The following is a 15,354-nucleotide window of genomic DNA, read 5'->3' on the forward strand; positions in this document are numbered from 1 at the left end:
CAGACAATGTGAATTTACGTATTTACGTAACGCATGATTGACCTGATCAGTAGTGATTTGATGAAAAACGGATCGGATTCTATCTGCTTGAGAATGAGGCAGTAAAGGATCACGTAAATAGAGAAAATAGTCTATAGATGAAGGGGTATTGTTAAGTTCTAGTTCGATTTTAGCTATTTTCCGTTTAAAATAAGTAGCCAAGAGGTCGGCAGTAGGTATGGGATCAGTTGAATTGGTTATTAGTTGAGTGTCCAATAGACTACTGTGTAAAGTTTCCTTGGGTTGACTACTGTATCACCAATGAATTTGGAATAGTAGGAGGTTTTTGCTTTAGAGATCATATCTTTGTAGGTTTTCAAAAGTTTTTTTCCAAGTGTTCCATGGTTCAGTGGATTTGTCCTTAGCCCAAATTCTCTCCTGTCTACAGCATTTACATTTCATTTGTAAAGATCATCATTGAATCAAGGAGATAATCTTTTCGGACAAGATTTGACAGTCACAGGTGCAATAACATCAAAGACTACTTTACAAGGGTTTGAGGTAAGTAATATACTGAATGATTCATTGGACCAAATTTTTAAAAGGTCAATTTTACCTCTAGTTTTAAAGGAATGTAATAAATTTCGGGATTTGGAATGAAAATTAATTTCCTTCCAGTACATTTTTAAAAAAAGGCCACTGATCTGACCAAGGTATTGGGGTCCAATGAAAATCTGAGATGAAAAAAGTAGTTGGGTCTGTAAATTTTTGTTCCTATTATATCTAATTGATGACCTTTAACATGAGAGGACATTCTGTTGAAAAGCAAGAAGTGCCAAACATTAAGAAATTTTAGGAAATTTTTGGTGTATTGGTTCGTAATGTTTTCAAGATGTAAATTAACATCTCCAACAATAATGATATTGTCATTATTAATACATGCATAGGAGATGAATTCAGTAAGATCAACCTCAACTAAGTTCCAACAATTAGGAGGACGATATCACATTTTCCTTCTTACTTGGCCTGTTGGATCACTGGTCTTCTGTCCCAGCCTTAGGTCACCCCAGTTCTATTCAGATTTCCCATTTCAACGGTTGATAATTTCTGCTATTTAGGCCTTTAGTTGGAATCCTCTAAGCTTACCTTTTCTAAATAAATCTCAATGATTTTAAAATCAGGTTTTGCAACTTTATGCACTCTTCATGGTGTCCGTGATTTTCTTGATTTGCCCTCTATGTATACCGCACTGCATGACCCCTTGATTCCTCGGCTTGATTACTGTAATTCAGTTTATGCATTTTACCTCCTCCCCAATTAAAATGCATGCAAACTCTTCAGAATTGTGCCGCTAGGTTCCTTTCTAGGGCTAAGAATTTTGATCACGTTACGCCTCTTAATTACTCGTCTCCATGGTTGCCAATAGATTACTGCATTCAATTTAAAATTCTGATGCGTACGCATAAGGCTTATTATTTAGGTTTTCCTTCTTACTTGGCTTCAAAAGCAATGCTGTATACACCCACTCGTATCCTTCACTCTAATCATTTAGTACTCCCCCATCCTAAGGTTGCTCACTATAAATTGACAAGGCATAGTGCATTTTATTTCCTTTCCCCAAGGTTACGGAATGACCATTCCAGATTTGGAATGAAGAATCTTTGGTTAAATTTAATTTATTGAAGACTTATTTTTTTCAGTTGTCTTTTCCATCCTAAGTGATGAAGGGAACCTGGCAGTGGAACTGCTCTGCTTACAGGGAGCAACCTTATACTGATTTTAGCTGAATCGTCTGTTTTTGTGTGAAAGTGTACTATCCTATTTTATTATGGCTTTCCTTTTCCATTTTATAATCTATTTTAGTGTACAGTACACCGCTTAGATCCATTCATTTGGTATATACAGTCTAACAAGTCGCAATAAACATAAAAAAATGTGAGATTATGATGCCTGCTTGTTCTTGGAGAAACTGTATATCATAAAAAAAACTATAAAGGAATCCACCCGAGGGCGTTTACTTCCGGAGGCCTCAACCCCTTTATCGGACAAGGGAGAAGGGGCAGCGTTTTGCATAAGGAAGGCCTGATGCAGCAGCAAAATAAACTCGGGGGAGAAACCCCCCAGACTGTGCACTTCAGCAGCCTGGGCCACAGCCCTAGACGCACCCTCAACCGGCGCTCGCAAGAGCGGGGGAGAAACATGCTGCGCATCCAAGATGGCGTCCGGCGCGACACTCCGCGAAGGAGCCGCGCGGGAAGAACGGCGCTTAACTTTAGCCGCTTTTTTGCCATCTCCCAAATCAAGGGCGGCCATGGCATTAACGTCTTCCAGCTCAAGGGCGGCCCAAGAAGAAGCCGTCCGAGCAGAGTGGCCGGCCAAGATGGCGGAGGCGAGCAGCGGGGGATGGGCGTTTATGGCGGGAAAAACTGCCGCACTGGAGGAAGACCTGGGACACTGACCGGCCTCCGAACTGACACCCAACAAGGGCGAATCAGACTTTAAGACCCCCGCATCCCCGCTAGAAGCGCACACGCGGTCCGGGGAGCGATTCTTCGCGCCCTCGCCCTCCGACGCCATAGGCCACGTGGAGATCGATCGGGGAACCCCCTGCCCGTTATAAAAAGGTAAAAATTACCTGCTTCTCGCTCCGAGCTGTAATGACCTGGTGTCCCAGTGAGTAGCTGCAATAAACGTTTAAATAAACGTCGAAATAAACGCCTTTAAGGACGTCCAAAATTTTTTTTTTTTTTTTTTTAACGGAGCCAGCGGGAGGGGGGAGAAAGGAGGGACCTGGCGCCACCAGGTTTGCACTTGCTCAAGAAGAGCCCTCAACCCCAGGTACTCAACAAAACCTAAAAATTAGGCTTGGAGACCTAGCCAGAGCTGCTGCTGTGTGTGACCACCACCTGCTGAGATAGAGAACATACTGGAGGAGTTTCCGTCAGCACATGACCACATATAGGGAGGCAAAAGGATTGCTCTCTATCTCCACCTGCTGGTAGATGGACACAACCCACCAGTCTATGGATTGATAAGCATGATGATATGGAAGCTTGTTTTCTGTATAACTCTTGTCAAAAACATAAGAACATAAGAGTAGCCATACTGGGTCAGATCAATGGTACATCTAGCCCAGTATCCTGTTTCTAAACAGTGGCCAAGCCAGGTCACAAGTACCTGGCAGAAACCCAATTAGTAGCAACATTCAATGCTACCAATCCAAGGGCAAGCATTTGTTTTCTCATGTCTGTCTCAATAGCAAACTATGGACTTTTCCTCCAGGAACTTGTCTAAATATTTTTTACACCCAGATACGCTGTTACCACATCCTCTGGCAAAGGGTTCCAGAGTTAACTACTCGTTGCGTCAAAAAATATTTCCTCCTATTTGTTTTAAAAATATTTCCATGTAACTTCCCCGAGTGTCCCCTAGTATTTGTACTTTTGGAACGAGTAAAAAATTTACTTCTACACATTCTACACCACTCAGGATTTTGTAGACCTCAATCATATCTCTCCTCATCCGTCTCTTTTCCAAGCTGAAGAGCCCTAATGTCTTCAGTCTTTCCTCATAAGATAGGAGTTCAATCCCCTTTATCATTCCGGTCGCTCTTCTTTGAACCTTTTCTAATTCCGCTATATCTTTTTTGAGATATGGCGAACAGAACTGAATGCAATACTCAAGGTGCGGTTGAACCATGGAGCGATACAGAGGCGTTATAGTATTTTCAGTCTTATTCACCATCCTTTTCCTAATAATTCCTAGCATCCTATTTGCTTTTTTGGCCGCCGCTGCACACTGAACAGACGATTTCAGTATACTATCTACAAGGACACCTAGATCTTTTGAGTGCTGACCCCCAAGGTGGACCCTAGCATTAGAACTATGATTCATGAGAGAGATTTGCATGCACTGCCTCCACTGCATGCAATATTCATTGCGGGTATCCTGAAAACCTGACTGGCTGGGGTGCCTCCAGGACCAGATTTGGGCACCACTGCGCTAAGGACAGAGAAAGTGGGTAGGAGTTGAGAAATTGGAAAATGTTCAACAATTTTGTCCTAGGCTCATCCTCCTTCTCTAACTTAAATGGCATGGCCTCAGCCATTTCCCTGTTGATGCCTCCAGTGCAGATGCATTTCGACAAACCAAACAGCTTCTACACTTCTATTCTTCATGGCAATGAAGACCCCTAGGTATCACCTTACAGGTAGTGCAGTTAGTGATATGTTTGAGCTGGAGGCATGACAAGCAAAATTTGTGGATGTTGGTACTGGGATCTGCTGGTGATATATCCCATATGTAGGGACTTCATATCCTTGTCCTTGGAGAATAGAATATTCCTATGCCCCTTTGAAAGTTTAAAGAGCATTTTCCAAAGCCATTACTGCAAGTAAAATTGTATTTGAGCTTTGGAAATGGACTATTTTTAAAACTATGTGCGAGTAAAATCCATATATTCTATAACAAAGACCTTTACCCATATGCAGCATAAATATTCCTGGAGGAAGTAGGTAATTATTGAAACAATGTGCATATTTGTGTGTTTCAAAAACTACATCAACTGCTTGGAGAAGGAGGGGGGAGAAATACCAACAAAAAAGGGAGTCGCAATTGCCTATAGGTACTTTTCCTGACACAATTTTCATGTACTTTGACTTGAAAATTAATGCAGAGTCCACAAGAAAATACCCACATTCTTTTGCAGCAGTGCAGCCACTATGAACACTTCCCCTATAATGGTACTGAGTGATATTTATGGATTTACCTTGCAAAAGTGGACACCAGCAGTTGGACCACAGCGTTTTGGAATCTGCCTCTATTTTCTTCCCAGCAGCTTCTAGGTGACGCTGTTCCTCTGCCCAAGAGCTGTAGATAGTGGCAGCTCTTGTGTGGAGGGTGTGCATCAAGTCAAGAAGCTGCAAACACACACAGAAAATAGACCGTCATCTGCTGTTATTTCAAGTAGTCATGTCAACATTTCCTCCAAGCCTTGTTCAAAACAGGGATGTCAAAGAGATCACAAGTCAGTACTGCCCTCCTCTCCCTTCCCTTTGAAACCCCCTATAAATAAAAAGACTGAATTAGCACACATCTGAAACTTGTGAGCATTAGTGGCACTGGCTAGTTAGGTTCATTTTACAGGGAGTTTTTCTGCTCTGCTTCCGTTTACTATTAGTTTAGGATAAAACTTAAAAGTAAGGTGACAATACAATATTTGCAGTGCTGACTCAATCAACATAGATCAGGTGATGTGCACCTGAAAACAATTTTTTTACTTATTTTACTTTATCTGTATGTTAATTTTAACATGTATGTAAGATATACCTCGCTCAGAATTGTAGATGATGTAGGACATAAATCCTTTTAAATAAATAAGTTTTTCCTCCTTGGACAGGATGACAAATCAGGCACATGAGTGGATGACATCATGCACTCGTGTGGCTGATACATCCTGCTCATCTACAAAGAAAATCATTATATAAATGCATAACAACCACCTCCACCCAAACCAGACAAGCCATGACCTCCTCCTACGTATATGAATGTAGAAATTGAGTAATAATGAAGGAGGAAATGATTTTCAGACAAGAGACAGCACCTTTACACAAATGATCAAGAAATACAAAGGCAAGGTTTGCTTATTTTAGTTCTATCATAGCCCCTGAATTTTTAGTGAAAGGATCCCTTTATTCTGAATCTCAGCCAAGATATCAAGGAAACCCAGCAAACTGCATGCAAGAGTGTTTCCTCTAGTCCCAAAAACAAGAACCCTGACCAATGAGATGCAGTAATTCTACAGCCAGGATTCAAAGAAGATATAGACACAGTATCCTTAGTGCCCCAACGAAGTCAGCAAACTGGTGAGAACTGTGAGAGGAGGAGGAAAGGCCTGCTATACTTACGTCCTGACTAACCTGTAAAGACACAGTGTGGTAGCTGGCAGGAACACTCTCATCCTCATCATCATCGCTGTGGGTGCGGGACGGATACTGGCTGGAGACCCTTGAACGTCTCAACCCATTTTCTTTTTCCTTTGTTTTCTTCTTGAAACGATTTGATTTGCTGTCATACCTGTGGCTTTTGGTCCTCTTCTCTTGAGACTTGTACCCTTGAAATGTAAGGAATAGTTATATAATTCTACAACTATTGGTATCCCCTCTCGTTTTTGTCTATCTCTGCAGGAAAGGCATGCTTAGCTATTACGCTGCGAAAAGGTAATATATCAATAACTTAATTTTGTGAGTTATTTGCCTTTTGAACCTTAAATCAGGCATAAAATGAATAAAAACAGTAACAGAGTTGGTTCTTTCTGAAGGGAGAGTCCAAGGCTGTTCTGACTCTTGGTGATGCACTTAGATCTATCTTGAGGGTAGGGCTGTGGATTTTAACTTTGTAATTTTGGGTGACATGGGGATTATTTAGGGTGAGGGAATGTCCTGTGGTTTGTTTTTATTATATTTTATTATTGTATACCACTTTGGAATAGGGAAGGTAGTATAGAAAGCAATAAATGAAATGAAATGCATGCAAAGAAGCTCATTATTATAAATAATAAAATAGCATGGCTTATTAAAATTTGAAGACTGCAGTAGTCCTGAAAATGGTGAACTGTTTTTTTGTTATACTTATGGGTTATGGAGGGTTATGATTTTCATCTGGTTAGCTATGTGATTAAGGCAAATTTTATCTTTACTGATAATTTCCTTTTCTTCAGTTCTGCTAGACCAGTCCAGACTGATGGGTTATGTCCCCCTATCAGCAAAGGTCCATCAAGCCCAACATCCTGTTTCCAACAGTGGCCAATCTAGGTCACAAATACCTGGCAAGATCCCAAAAAGTACAAAACATTTTTTGCTGCTTATCCCAGAAATAAGCAGTGGAGTTTCCTCAAGTCCATTTTAATAATGGTCTATTAACTTTTCCTTTAGGAAGCTGTCCAAACCTTTTTTAAACCCCGTTAAGCTAACCGCCTTTACCACATTCTCTGGCAATGTATTCCAGAGTTTAATTACACGTTGAGTGAAGAAACATTTTCTCCGATTTGTTTTAAAGGCAGAGACCTGAAGATTGTGATGACATTATCAGTATAACAGATGGTGTAACCAGGAATATTCCGAGTATGTTAATGCCAAAAGATAATGGAACCCATTATAAACCAGGGCCTCCACTGATAAACTTCACTGGCTACCTGTTCAAAATGTTGGTCCTAACGGTTAGGTCATTACAAATTCATTACAAAATCAGAGGCCAGGGCTGGTGTGGGAGAGAGTAGAACTATACACTTCCAGGTGATCGCGGCATTTTGTAAAAAAAAAAAAAAATCTTTTGATGTTACCTACAATAACAGAGCTGAGATTAGAAAAACGAAAAAAGAAGGCTTATAGGATAGCGGGAGTATTTTGGCGGAATCAGCTTCTGAAGGAGCTTTTAAAAAATCCAAAGAAGTAGTTTTTCTAGGAAAGGTTTAAAGAAAGTATTATTTGTTCCTGTTATAATTCTATGGCAGCAAGCACTGGAGATATTCTATTATTGTTTTTCTACTGTACTTTTTATGACTGATTTGCAAACCATCTTGTTTGGATCATGCAAGGAGTGTGTTTATAGTTTGGATCTGAGAAAAATGGAGATTGAGGTAATATGAGTGGAATGTTTGATTTTGAAAGGTAAATTTTTATCTATATGTGTTTTCTATTGTCCATCAAGAGTGCTAGATGCGGATTGTCCCATGCTGATTGACTTCTTGATAACTTTGCCTGTGGATTTGGAAGGAGTCTGTGTGTCGGCGGATTTTAACATACCATTTGATCTATTGTCAATGCAGTTTTTGGAACAGGATCATGTGCTGTTTTATGTATTGGCAGCATATTCTTTTGAACAGAATGTAAATGTTCTGTGAAGAAACAGTGTGTTTTAAGCCTGTAAAATACATTGGATATTTTCCTGTCTTAAATATGTCTGAAGTGGCAATGAAAATGATAACGGCGATGGGACGACTTCACTATGAGGAAAGGCTAAAGCAGCTAGCGCTCTTCAGCTTGGATAAAAGACGGCTGAGGGGAGATATGACAGAGGTCTATAAAATAATGAGTGGAGTCCAAAGGGTTGACGTGAAGCGTCTGTTTACTCTTTCCAAAAATACTAGGACTACGGGGCATTTGATGAAGCTACAAAGTACTAAATTTAAAACAAATCGGAGAAAATGTTTCTTCACTCGACGTGTAATTAAACTCTGGAATTCATTGCCAGAGAATGTGGTAAAGGCGGTTAGCTTAATGGGGTTTAAAAAAAAGGTTTGGACAGCTTCCTAAAGGAAAAGTTAATAGACCATTATTAAAATGGACTTGAGGAAACTCCACTGCTTATTTCTGGGATAAGCAGCATAAAATGTTTTGTACTTTTTGGGATCTTGCCAGGTATTTGTGACCTAGATTGGCCACTGTTGGAAACAGGATGCTGGGCTTGATGGACCTTGAAGAAATGCAGATACTTTGTAATATGGTTGGATGCCAAGAGATTGAAATAAGGAATGCAGCAGCCATCTACTAGGAACTGAAAGGTTGAGAGACTCAGTTCAGAATCACCTAGGTCCAGGGAGCATCAGCTTAAAAATCCTCTTGGTCACTGTCTACTCCATTATGTGAGCTCCTGGGATTGCCACCATAGAGATTGGTATCTAAAAATAATTTTAAACCCTGCTAAGCTAACTGCTCTTACCAGATTCTCTGGCAACAAATTCCAGAGTTTAATTACACATTGAATGAAGAAATATTTTCTTCGATTTGCTTTAAATTTACTACTAAATAGCTTCATTGCATGCCCCTTACTCCTTTTATTTTGGAAAGAGTAAACAGGAAGAGTAAACAAGTGGTTCACGTATACCCATTCCACTTCACTCATTATTTTACAGACCTCTATCATATCTTTCCTCAGTGGTCAGGCTCACCGATCTATAATTTCCCAGATCACCTCTGGAACCTTTTTAAAAAAAATTGGCGTTGCATTTGCCACCCTCCAATCTTCCAGTACTAAGATTGATTTTTAAAGATAGATTACATATTACTAATTATAGTTCTGCATTTTTCAATTCTATCAGTACTCTGGGATAAATATCTGAAGAATCCTCATTGGGGACTCTTGGAAGTGGCTAAGGAAGAGGAGGGTCTATCCCTTGCCCTGTGGGCCCCTCAAAAAAGTAATGCCTTCTGATATTGTGATGCTGAAGCAGAGCAGGCTTTCCTATTCTGCTAGTACTCTTAGAATGGGCCTGCAAGGCCGACCCCCAAGATCCAGACAAGAGAGAGAATCTCATTTGGATCCTTATCTTTGTCAAATTGTTGCCAAACTTGTGAAAGACCAACTTAATCGAGTGGGACCTGGAGGCTATATCTACTGACCAACACTGCCACCAAAGCCTTCTACATACCACCATAACTGCCAACAAGCAAGAAAAAATATGCATGAGGTTATAATGAGCACTTGATAGGCTGCCCCTGACTCCAACCTTGCAACCTCTAGCAGGTGGTCATTTGCTGCATCCACCACAGAAGTGCCTTGCCCATGTAACTGCCATAGTCAGAAGCCTGTACGCTAAGAGCTGAAGCATTAAAATTTTGCTTGAGAAACAACTCCATCTAGTGATCATCAGCAATCTTAAGGGCTAAGCTGCCCTCCACTGGAATAGCAGTCTTTTTTTTTTTGACCAGTCAGCAGAGCGTCCATTTTATGGAGGAAAAAGTAATCTGTCAAGATCCTCCTACAGAATGTGGTACAGCCTGCCTATGAGTTTTCTGCTCTTCAGAACATCATCTGGGAAAGGGCATGATAAAATGGAAAGGACCTAGATTGTGGGGAATTCCTATCTGTAGGCTCTTCTTGGAAGGGTGCAAAAATGTGGAGACCCAAAGACCACCTACCTGCTCAACTAAGGAAATGAGCTCTTCCCTACCAAAAAGCCTCAGTACCTGGGGTATCCTCCTCCTCTTCTGGGGACAGCTCCCCTCCATCTGCAGAGGCATCCTGCAGGAGGTAACCACCATTCTTTGCATCATCTACACCTCATATGCCCTCCACGGAGGACAGAGGTGGGATTAGCCCACCATTCATGATCAGTGAGCACCCTCATCCACTTGCAAAACTTGACCACTACCCCAGATGAAGTCCTCCTTCCTCCCCGAGAACCTTGTCTCTCAGACAAGACCCATGAAGGCCCTGGAGCAAAAACTTTAAACTCCTCTAGAGCTCTTCTAAAACGATTGGGGTCTGTAACATATGAGGCCCCAGCCCCTCAGAGAAAGCCAAATCACTCCACCCCCCAATAGGGGAAGGAGAGAGCTCTGCAGTCCCCAGTCATAAAGCACTCTGAAGTAGACTACATCAAATCTGATTCTAGAGGTCCATTGACAAAATGGTGACCATCCCTGCCAAAATTAGCAGAACCTGTGCCTGACCTCCACAAGCAGTCATGTTGCATCTGGTAGGACCATGGGGGCATAAGCTGAAGAAATCTGCTCTCTCCCATAACAAATTGTGCAGCAGGAGACAGCTGCACTACTAACTTGCTGGCTCCCAAGTGCTTCACAGAATGTGTCTCCTGGCACGAAGGCTGCCTCTACTGCCTAGCAAGAACCCTGCTGAGGAGAAAATTATTAAAAGCAGCCCAGGAGCCTAGCACTGGCCTGCCCCAGTCATTCTCTGTCTGCCTGTTCAGTTAAATTAACAAGTAGTATCCAAGTACCAGCGTTGTTTTCTTTTCTCTCTCTTTCCCTTTTATTTTTTTTTAATTTAAACAAAGCTGAGAGAGAAAAAAAGGTGCACTCTGCCCAAACTTTTTTCCTTTTTTTTTTCTTGAAATAGGTGTGTGTGTGTATGTGTGTGTGTGTGTGTGTGGGGGGGGGGGGGGGTTGGTTTCCTGGGGGATAAAGCAGGGTGGGGGAGGAGAATACTATTAATTTCCACAAGATGAAGCCCCTTAGGGCTGGCCTCACAAGCCCACGGATTTGAGCTTGGGGTCCCAAAGGGAAAGACACCTTCATGCTCGAACAGAGGAAGGACTGTGGACCAGTCTCTGGGAGCAATGCTTAGGCTAAAACTCACTCTAAAGGGCTGCAGGATGTGGACTGCACCCTGGAGAGAAAGACCTGATAAAAAGAAATCCTGCTGTATTAATGAACTTGTGCCATCTGCTGGAGGCAGAGAAATACTGGGAATATTCCCGGCTGCACCACCTGTTATACTGATGTTATCAGAACTTTCAAGTCTCTGCTTCTGTCTGCAGATAGGGGGACATAACCTATCACTCTTGACTAGTCTAAGAGGATGATTAAAAAAGTTATGATTTGCTTTCTACTTTGAAGCCTTTTCTTGAAGTATAGAAAGCAAATAAATTAGTGAGTTTGCTTTCACTTGGAAACATCACCAGGCTAAGGTGTTTGACGATGATCCTAAAAGTTGCTATGTTAAATGAGTCATAAGCTCCTATAGAACTGTAACCCCCTCCCCCTACAAAGTCCAAAGAATCCCAGGTGGTCTATGGTGCCACGAAGCAATCTGTTCTGCCCCCTTCTCCGCCCACTATATGTTATATTTCTGTGGATAAGACCCATCTTGTACTCCAAAGTTCATCTCCCAAACAAAGGCTCCACATCTGATTACCCTCATGACCCTTCCTCCAAATTCGCTATTGGCCTGGGGTTCAAGGGGACTGAAAACAAACCTAGTAGCTCCCAACTAGCTACTGCAAGATACACCAGCTGACCCAAGCTCCACATTACTTTGTGTAAAAAGAGCCCGAGTAATTTAGCAAAATTTTGAATTTTGGCCCTGGCAGGTCTAAAGAGGAGTGTTCTTGCTCTTTTTCAACCTCCTATGGTTTATGCTGGTGGGAATCCAGGGCTGTAGCAACCAAAGGTGGTTCGGGGTTAATCACAAAGGCATTAATTCTTGAAGCATCAGCATATGCATATTCACCTGCTAGATGGGCATGAGGTGGCAGGAGCAATTCAATAGGAGACTTGTGGCACTGAGACGGAGGCTGTCATCACACGTTGCCATGGCTGGGAACATGTTATTTTCTCAGCTGTGGCAATACCAGTAAAATTAGTGCAGGATTTATTAAACTGCAGTACTCAAGTACTACAGTTCATTAAACCCCATGGCTTAGTAAACTGGTCACTGTGTTCACAGTGCAAGTCTCAATCTTTATTTATCCACCACTTTCTCATGGTGTATTAGTGTAAATCAGTACCCACATAGGGGGTAGCTGAGTTTGGCATTATGCATGTGCGTGTGCCCTAAAAGCATGTGTAATCTTTTGGCACATGTACTGTTACTTGTATAGTTCCAGTGGAAAGTAAATTTCACTTTTAAGCAAAACAATCTGTACACACTATCACTGTATACAGCTCCAATTACTTACACACACAGTTTTACCTGCAGCATTTTCACACCTTCTCCTTCTGCACAGTATTCATACAACTCACATCATATATTGCGCAAGTACCTGCATACTCTGTCTTCAAATTCACCACCAAAATCAAATGCTTGAACAAGTTTCTCATATATAATAGAGGTGCTCACATATACTCAAAATAACGCCCTTCATTCTTTTCCCGTGTGCATATCGTTGATACACAGACACCTCAACCAATGAGCAAAGCTTGGGGAACAAGATACTCACCTCCATTTAGGCTCGCTTCAACAAAGATGCGGATTGCTTTCACGCAAAGCTCAAAATTCTCTGGAGTGACATGGGCAGCATCTCTTACAATAAAGGATAATGATTCAACGCACTTCATGAGGGACTTGGTATCATGTGAACCTAGGTCCAGCCCTACAGTAAGGCTGTACTGATTCACTGGCCTGCTGTGGATTACTGTGGGCTTGGAGATATCAATATCCTCCCTCCCAACCTAAAAGATGAGAAATGGGGTATGAACTTAGTTTCATGAACAATGGAAGGACAATCTAAGCATTATCACACAGAAAGATCATCCAGAAACTGTACCTAGACTGGAGCATGAAACTTAAATAGTCATATAATCCAGAATATAGGGATATAACTACCTTGTTTTAATGTATTCTGAACTGTATTGCAAAAGAAATGTGTTTTGGAGACTACTCCTGTGGGAGCACTTGGCAAAATAACCACACCACATAACATAACATTTTAGATGTTATCTGGGAGCACTTATGTCTTGATAACAGGTGTTATAGGTTATAGAAAGGGTGCACTGACAGCACTGTCTGAGTGCCTGAGACTAGAATAACATATTCCAGTTGAAAAACAGATTTATTAGGAATCAAGTAAGATGCTTACAGAAGAACTAGAAGACACTGTTAAAATAGTACTAGCGTGCTGGCAGAACCACAATACACATCAATGCTAGAAAACTAGTAGCCAAATACAGTGCCACCACTTCATTCCTGCTCTGAGCATGCTAGGACTTCTCAGGGCATTGAGTATGCACAGATCCTCAAGGCCTCGCACCAGCCCAGCACTATAACCTTAAGATGAGGCATGAGGAGAGATTTGGTTGACGCCGGGTGGAGGGGAAGCAGAGGAGAGCAATGCCAGTTACTGAAGGAGGCAGGACAGATGTGGTGGTCATTGCAGGGAGGAGGGCCAGAGGAGAAAAATGCTCATCGTAGGGAGATGGAGGGGAGAAATGATGCCTCCATTAATAGCCCACCCTAGACTTCAGAAAACCCAGTGTTTCTAATAATAGATCAGGCATTTATTAGAGGGAACATGGTGTATGTGTGTGTGTGTATATATATATATATATATATGTATATATATATATATATTCTAAGTGCACCTTGATGTGTTACCTGTACTAAGGTGAACACTAGCAATAAAACTGAGAGACCAAGATTATACCCATATACTCTGGCTTACAAGGGAGGCTCATTGATGTCATGGAATGTGCAAAAGAAACCCATTTGGAGACACTATCCCAATGGAAAACTATGGTACACTGGCGAGCAGGGACTAGCACTAAAACAGCAGGGCATGCTACAACAGTTCAGAAGGAAGAGCTGTGTGGTTGCTAAGGGGGGACATTATCAAGGTGTGATAAAAGGCAAGCTTTTACTACACTTTGATTTACTATGGGAGTCATCAGCCAGTAGGATTAAGAGTCCCACACAGGTTGCCGACTACCATGGTAAATGAACAACGCAAGCATTATTCTAGTAGCCTGAAGCATAGGGCTGGCAAACCACAGCCTGATGATTCCAGCTGTGATCACCAGAGTTGTCCCCCTCCAAAGTACATCCCCTGATCAATTCCTCCATACGTACCTGTACCTTAGTTTCCTGGTGGTCTGGTGTTCCCTGGGCAAGAGTGATTCACAGTCCATCAAAACAGCACAACTACCAATAGGGGTCATGTTTCCTTATACGGAAACACAGCCCCTCGCAGTAGTCATGTGATAGGAACTTTAAAGGGTAGTGCTGGGCAGACTTATACGGTCTGTGCCAGAGTCGGTGGTGGGAAGCGGGACTGGTGGTTGGGAGGCGGGGATAGTGCTGGACAGACTTGTACGGTCTGTGCCAGAGCCGGTGGTTGGGAGGAGGGGCTGGTGGTTGGGAGGCGGGGATAGTGCTGGGCAGACTTATACGGTCTGTGCCCTGAAGAGCACAGGTACAAATCAAAGTAGGATATACACAAAAAGCAGCAAATATGAGTTATCTTGTTGGGCAGACTGGATGGACCGTGCAGGTCTTTTTCTGCCGTCATCTACTATGTTACTATATGTTACTTTGTTTTGATTGGGGGAAGGGGCAGACTCTGGGGCAAATAACACGATTTAAAGCCCTAATGCAACTTGATAAACTTCCCCCTTAAACTTTCAGTATCTATTTGTAATATATCTCCCTGTAAGCATGGCTGCTGTTCTTTCGTCCAGCAGTACTGCTCAATAGCAGCTGTTTACTGGAACTCTAGTCCTGAATTATTAGATTGTATGCCAGAGAACAGACAGACAGACAGAGAAAATACCTGTAAACTGCTTAGGTTACACCACAAAAAGGTGATATATCAAGAATCTACTAAACATAGCTGCAATGTGGTAGTGAAAAAGCTTGGTCTCTCACCACTAGCCATTCGCTGTTCATCATGTCCACATCAGTCACTGAACGGTGCATTTTGGTCTGTTTGCTGTGATCAGTGTACACCTCTGAATCTGAGGTATAGCCGCGGTCCAGGCTCACATCACTGGGATGGTAAGAGGAGATCTCACTGTCAGACTGTGCACCTGGAACCACCACCACCACCAAAAAATGTCACAGTCAGTTGAGAAGAGGCTATTCAGAGTGATAATGGAAATGCTGAACAGATATATGCAGAATATTTTATATAATTAAGAAACC

At 42.0% G+C, this 15,354-nt stretch overlaps 1 protein-coding gene across 1 annotated transcript in view; it reads right to left on the bottom strand.

The window, feature by feature from the left end:
- Positions 1-15,354, bottom strand: part of GBF1 (golgi brefeldin A resistant guanine nucleotide exchange factor 1) — a 573,313-nt gene that overhangs the window by 82,606 nt on the left and 475,353 nt on the right. The window contains 4 exon segments of the mRNA XM_030203372.1: positions 4,748-4,898; positions 5,898-6,091; positions 12,659-12,890; positions 15,079-15,239. Of these exon segments, the coding sequence (XP_030059232.1) occupies positions 4,748-4,898; positions 5,898-6,091; positions 12,659-12,890; positions 15,079-15,239 (738 nt within the window).

The sequence above is a fragment of the Microcaecilia unicolor genome, chromosome 5 (assembly GCF_901765095.1).
Source record: "Microcaecilia unicolor chromosome 5, aMicUni1.1, whole genome shotgun sequence".
NCBI lineage: Eukaryota > Metazoa > Chordata > Amphibia > Gymnophiona > Siphonopidae > Microcaecilia > Microcaecilia unicolor.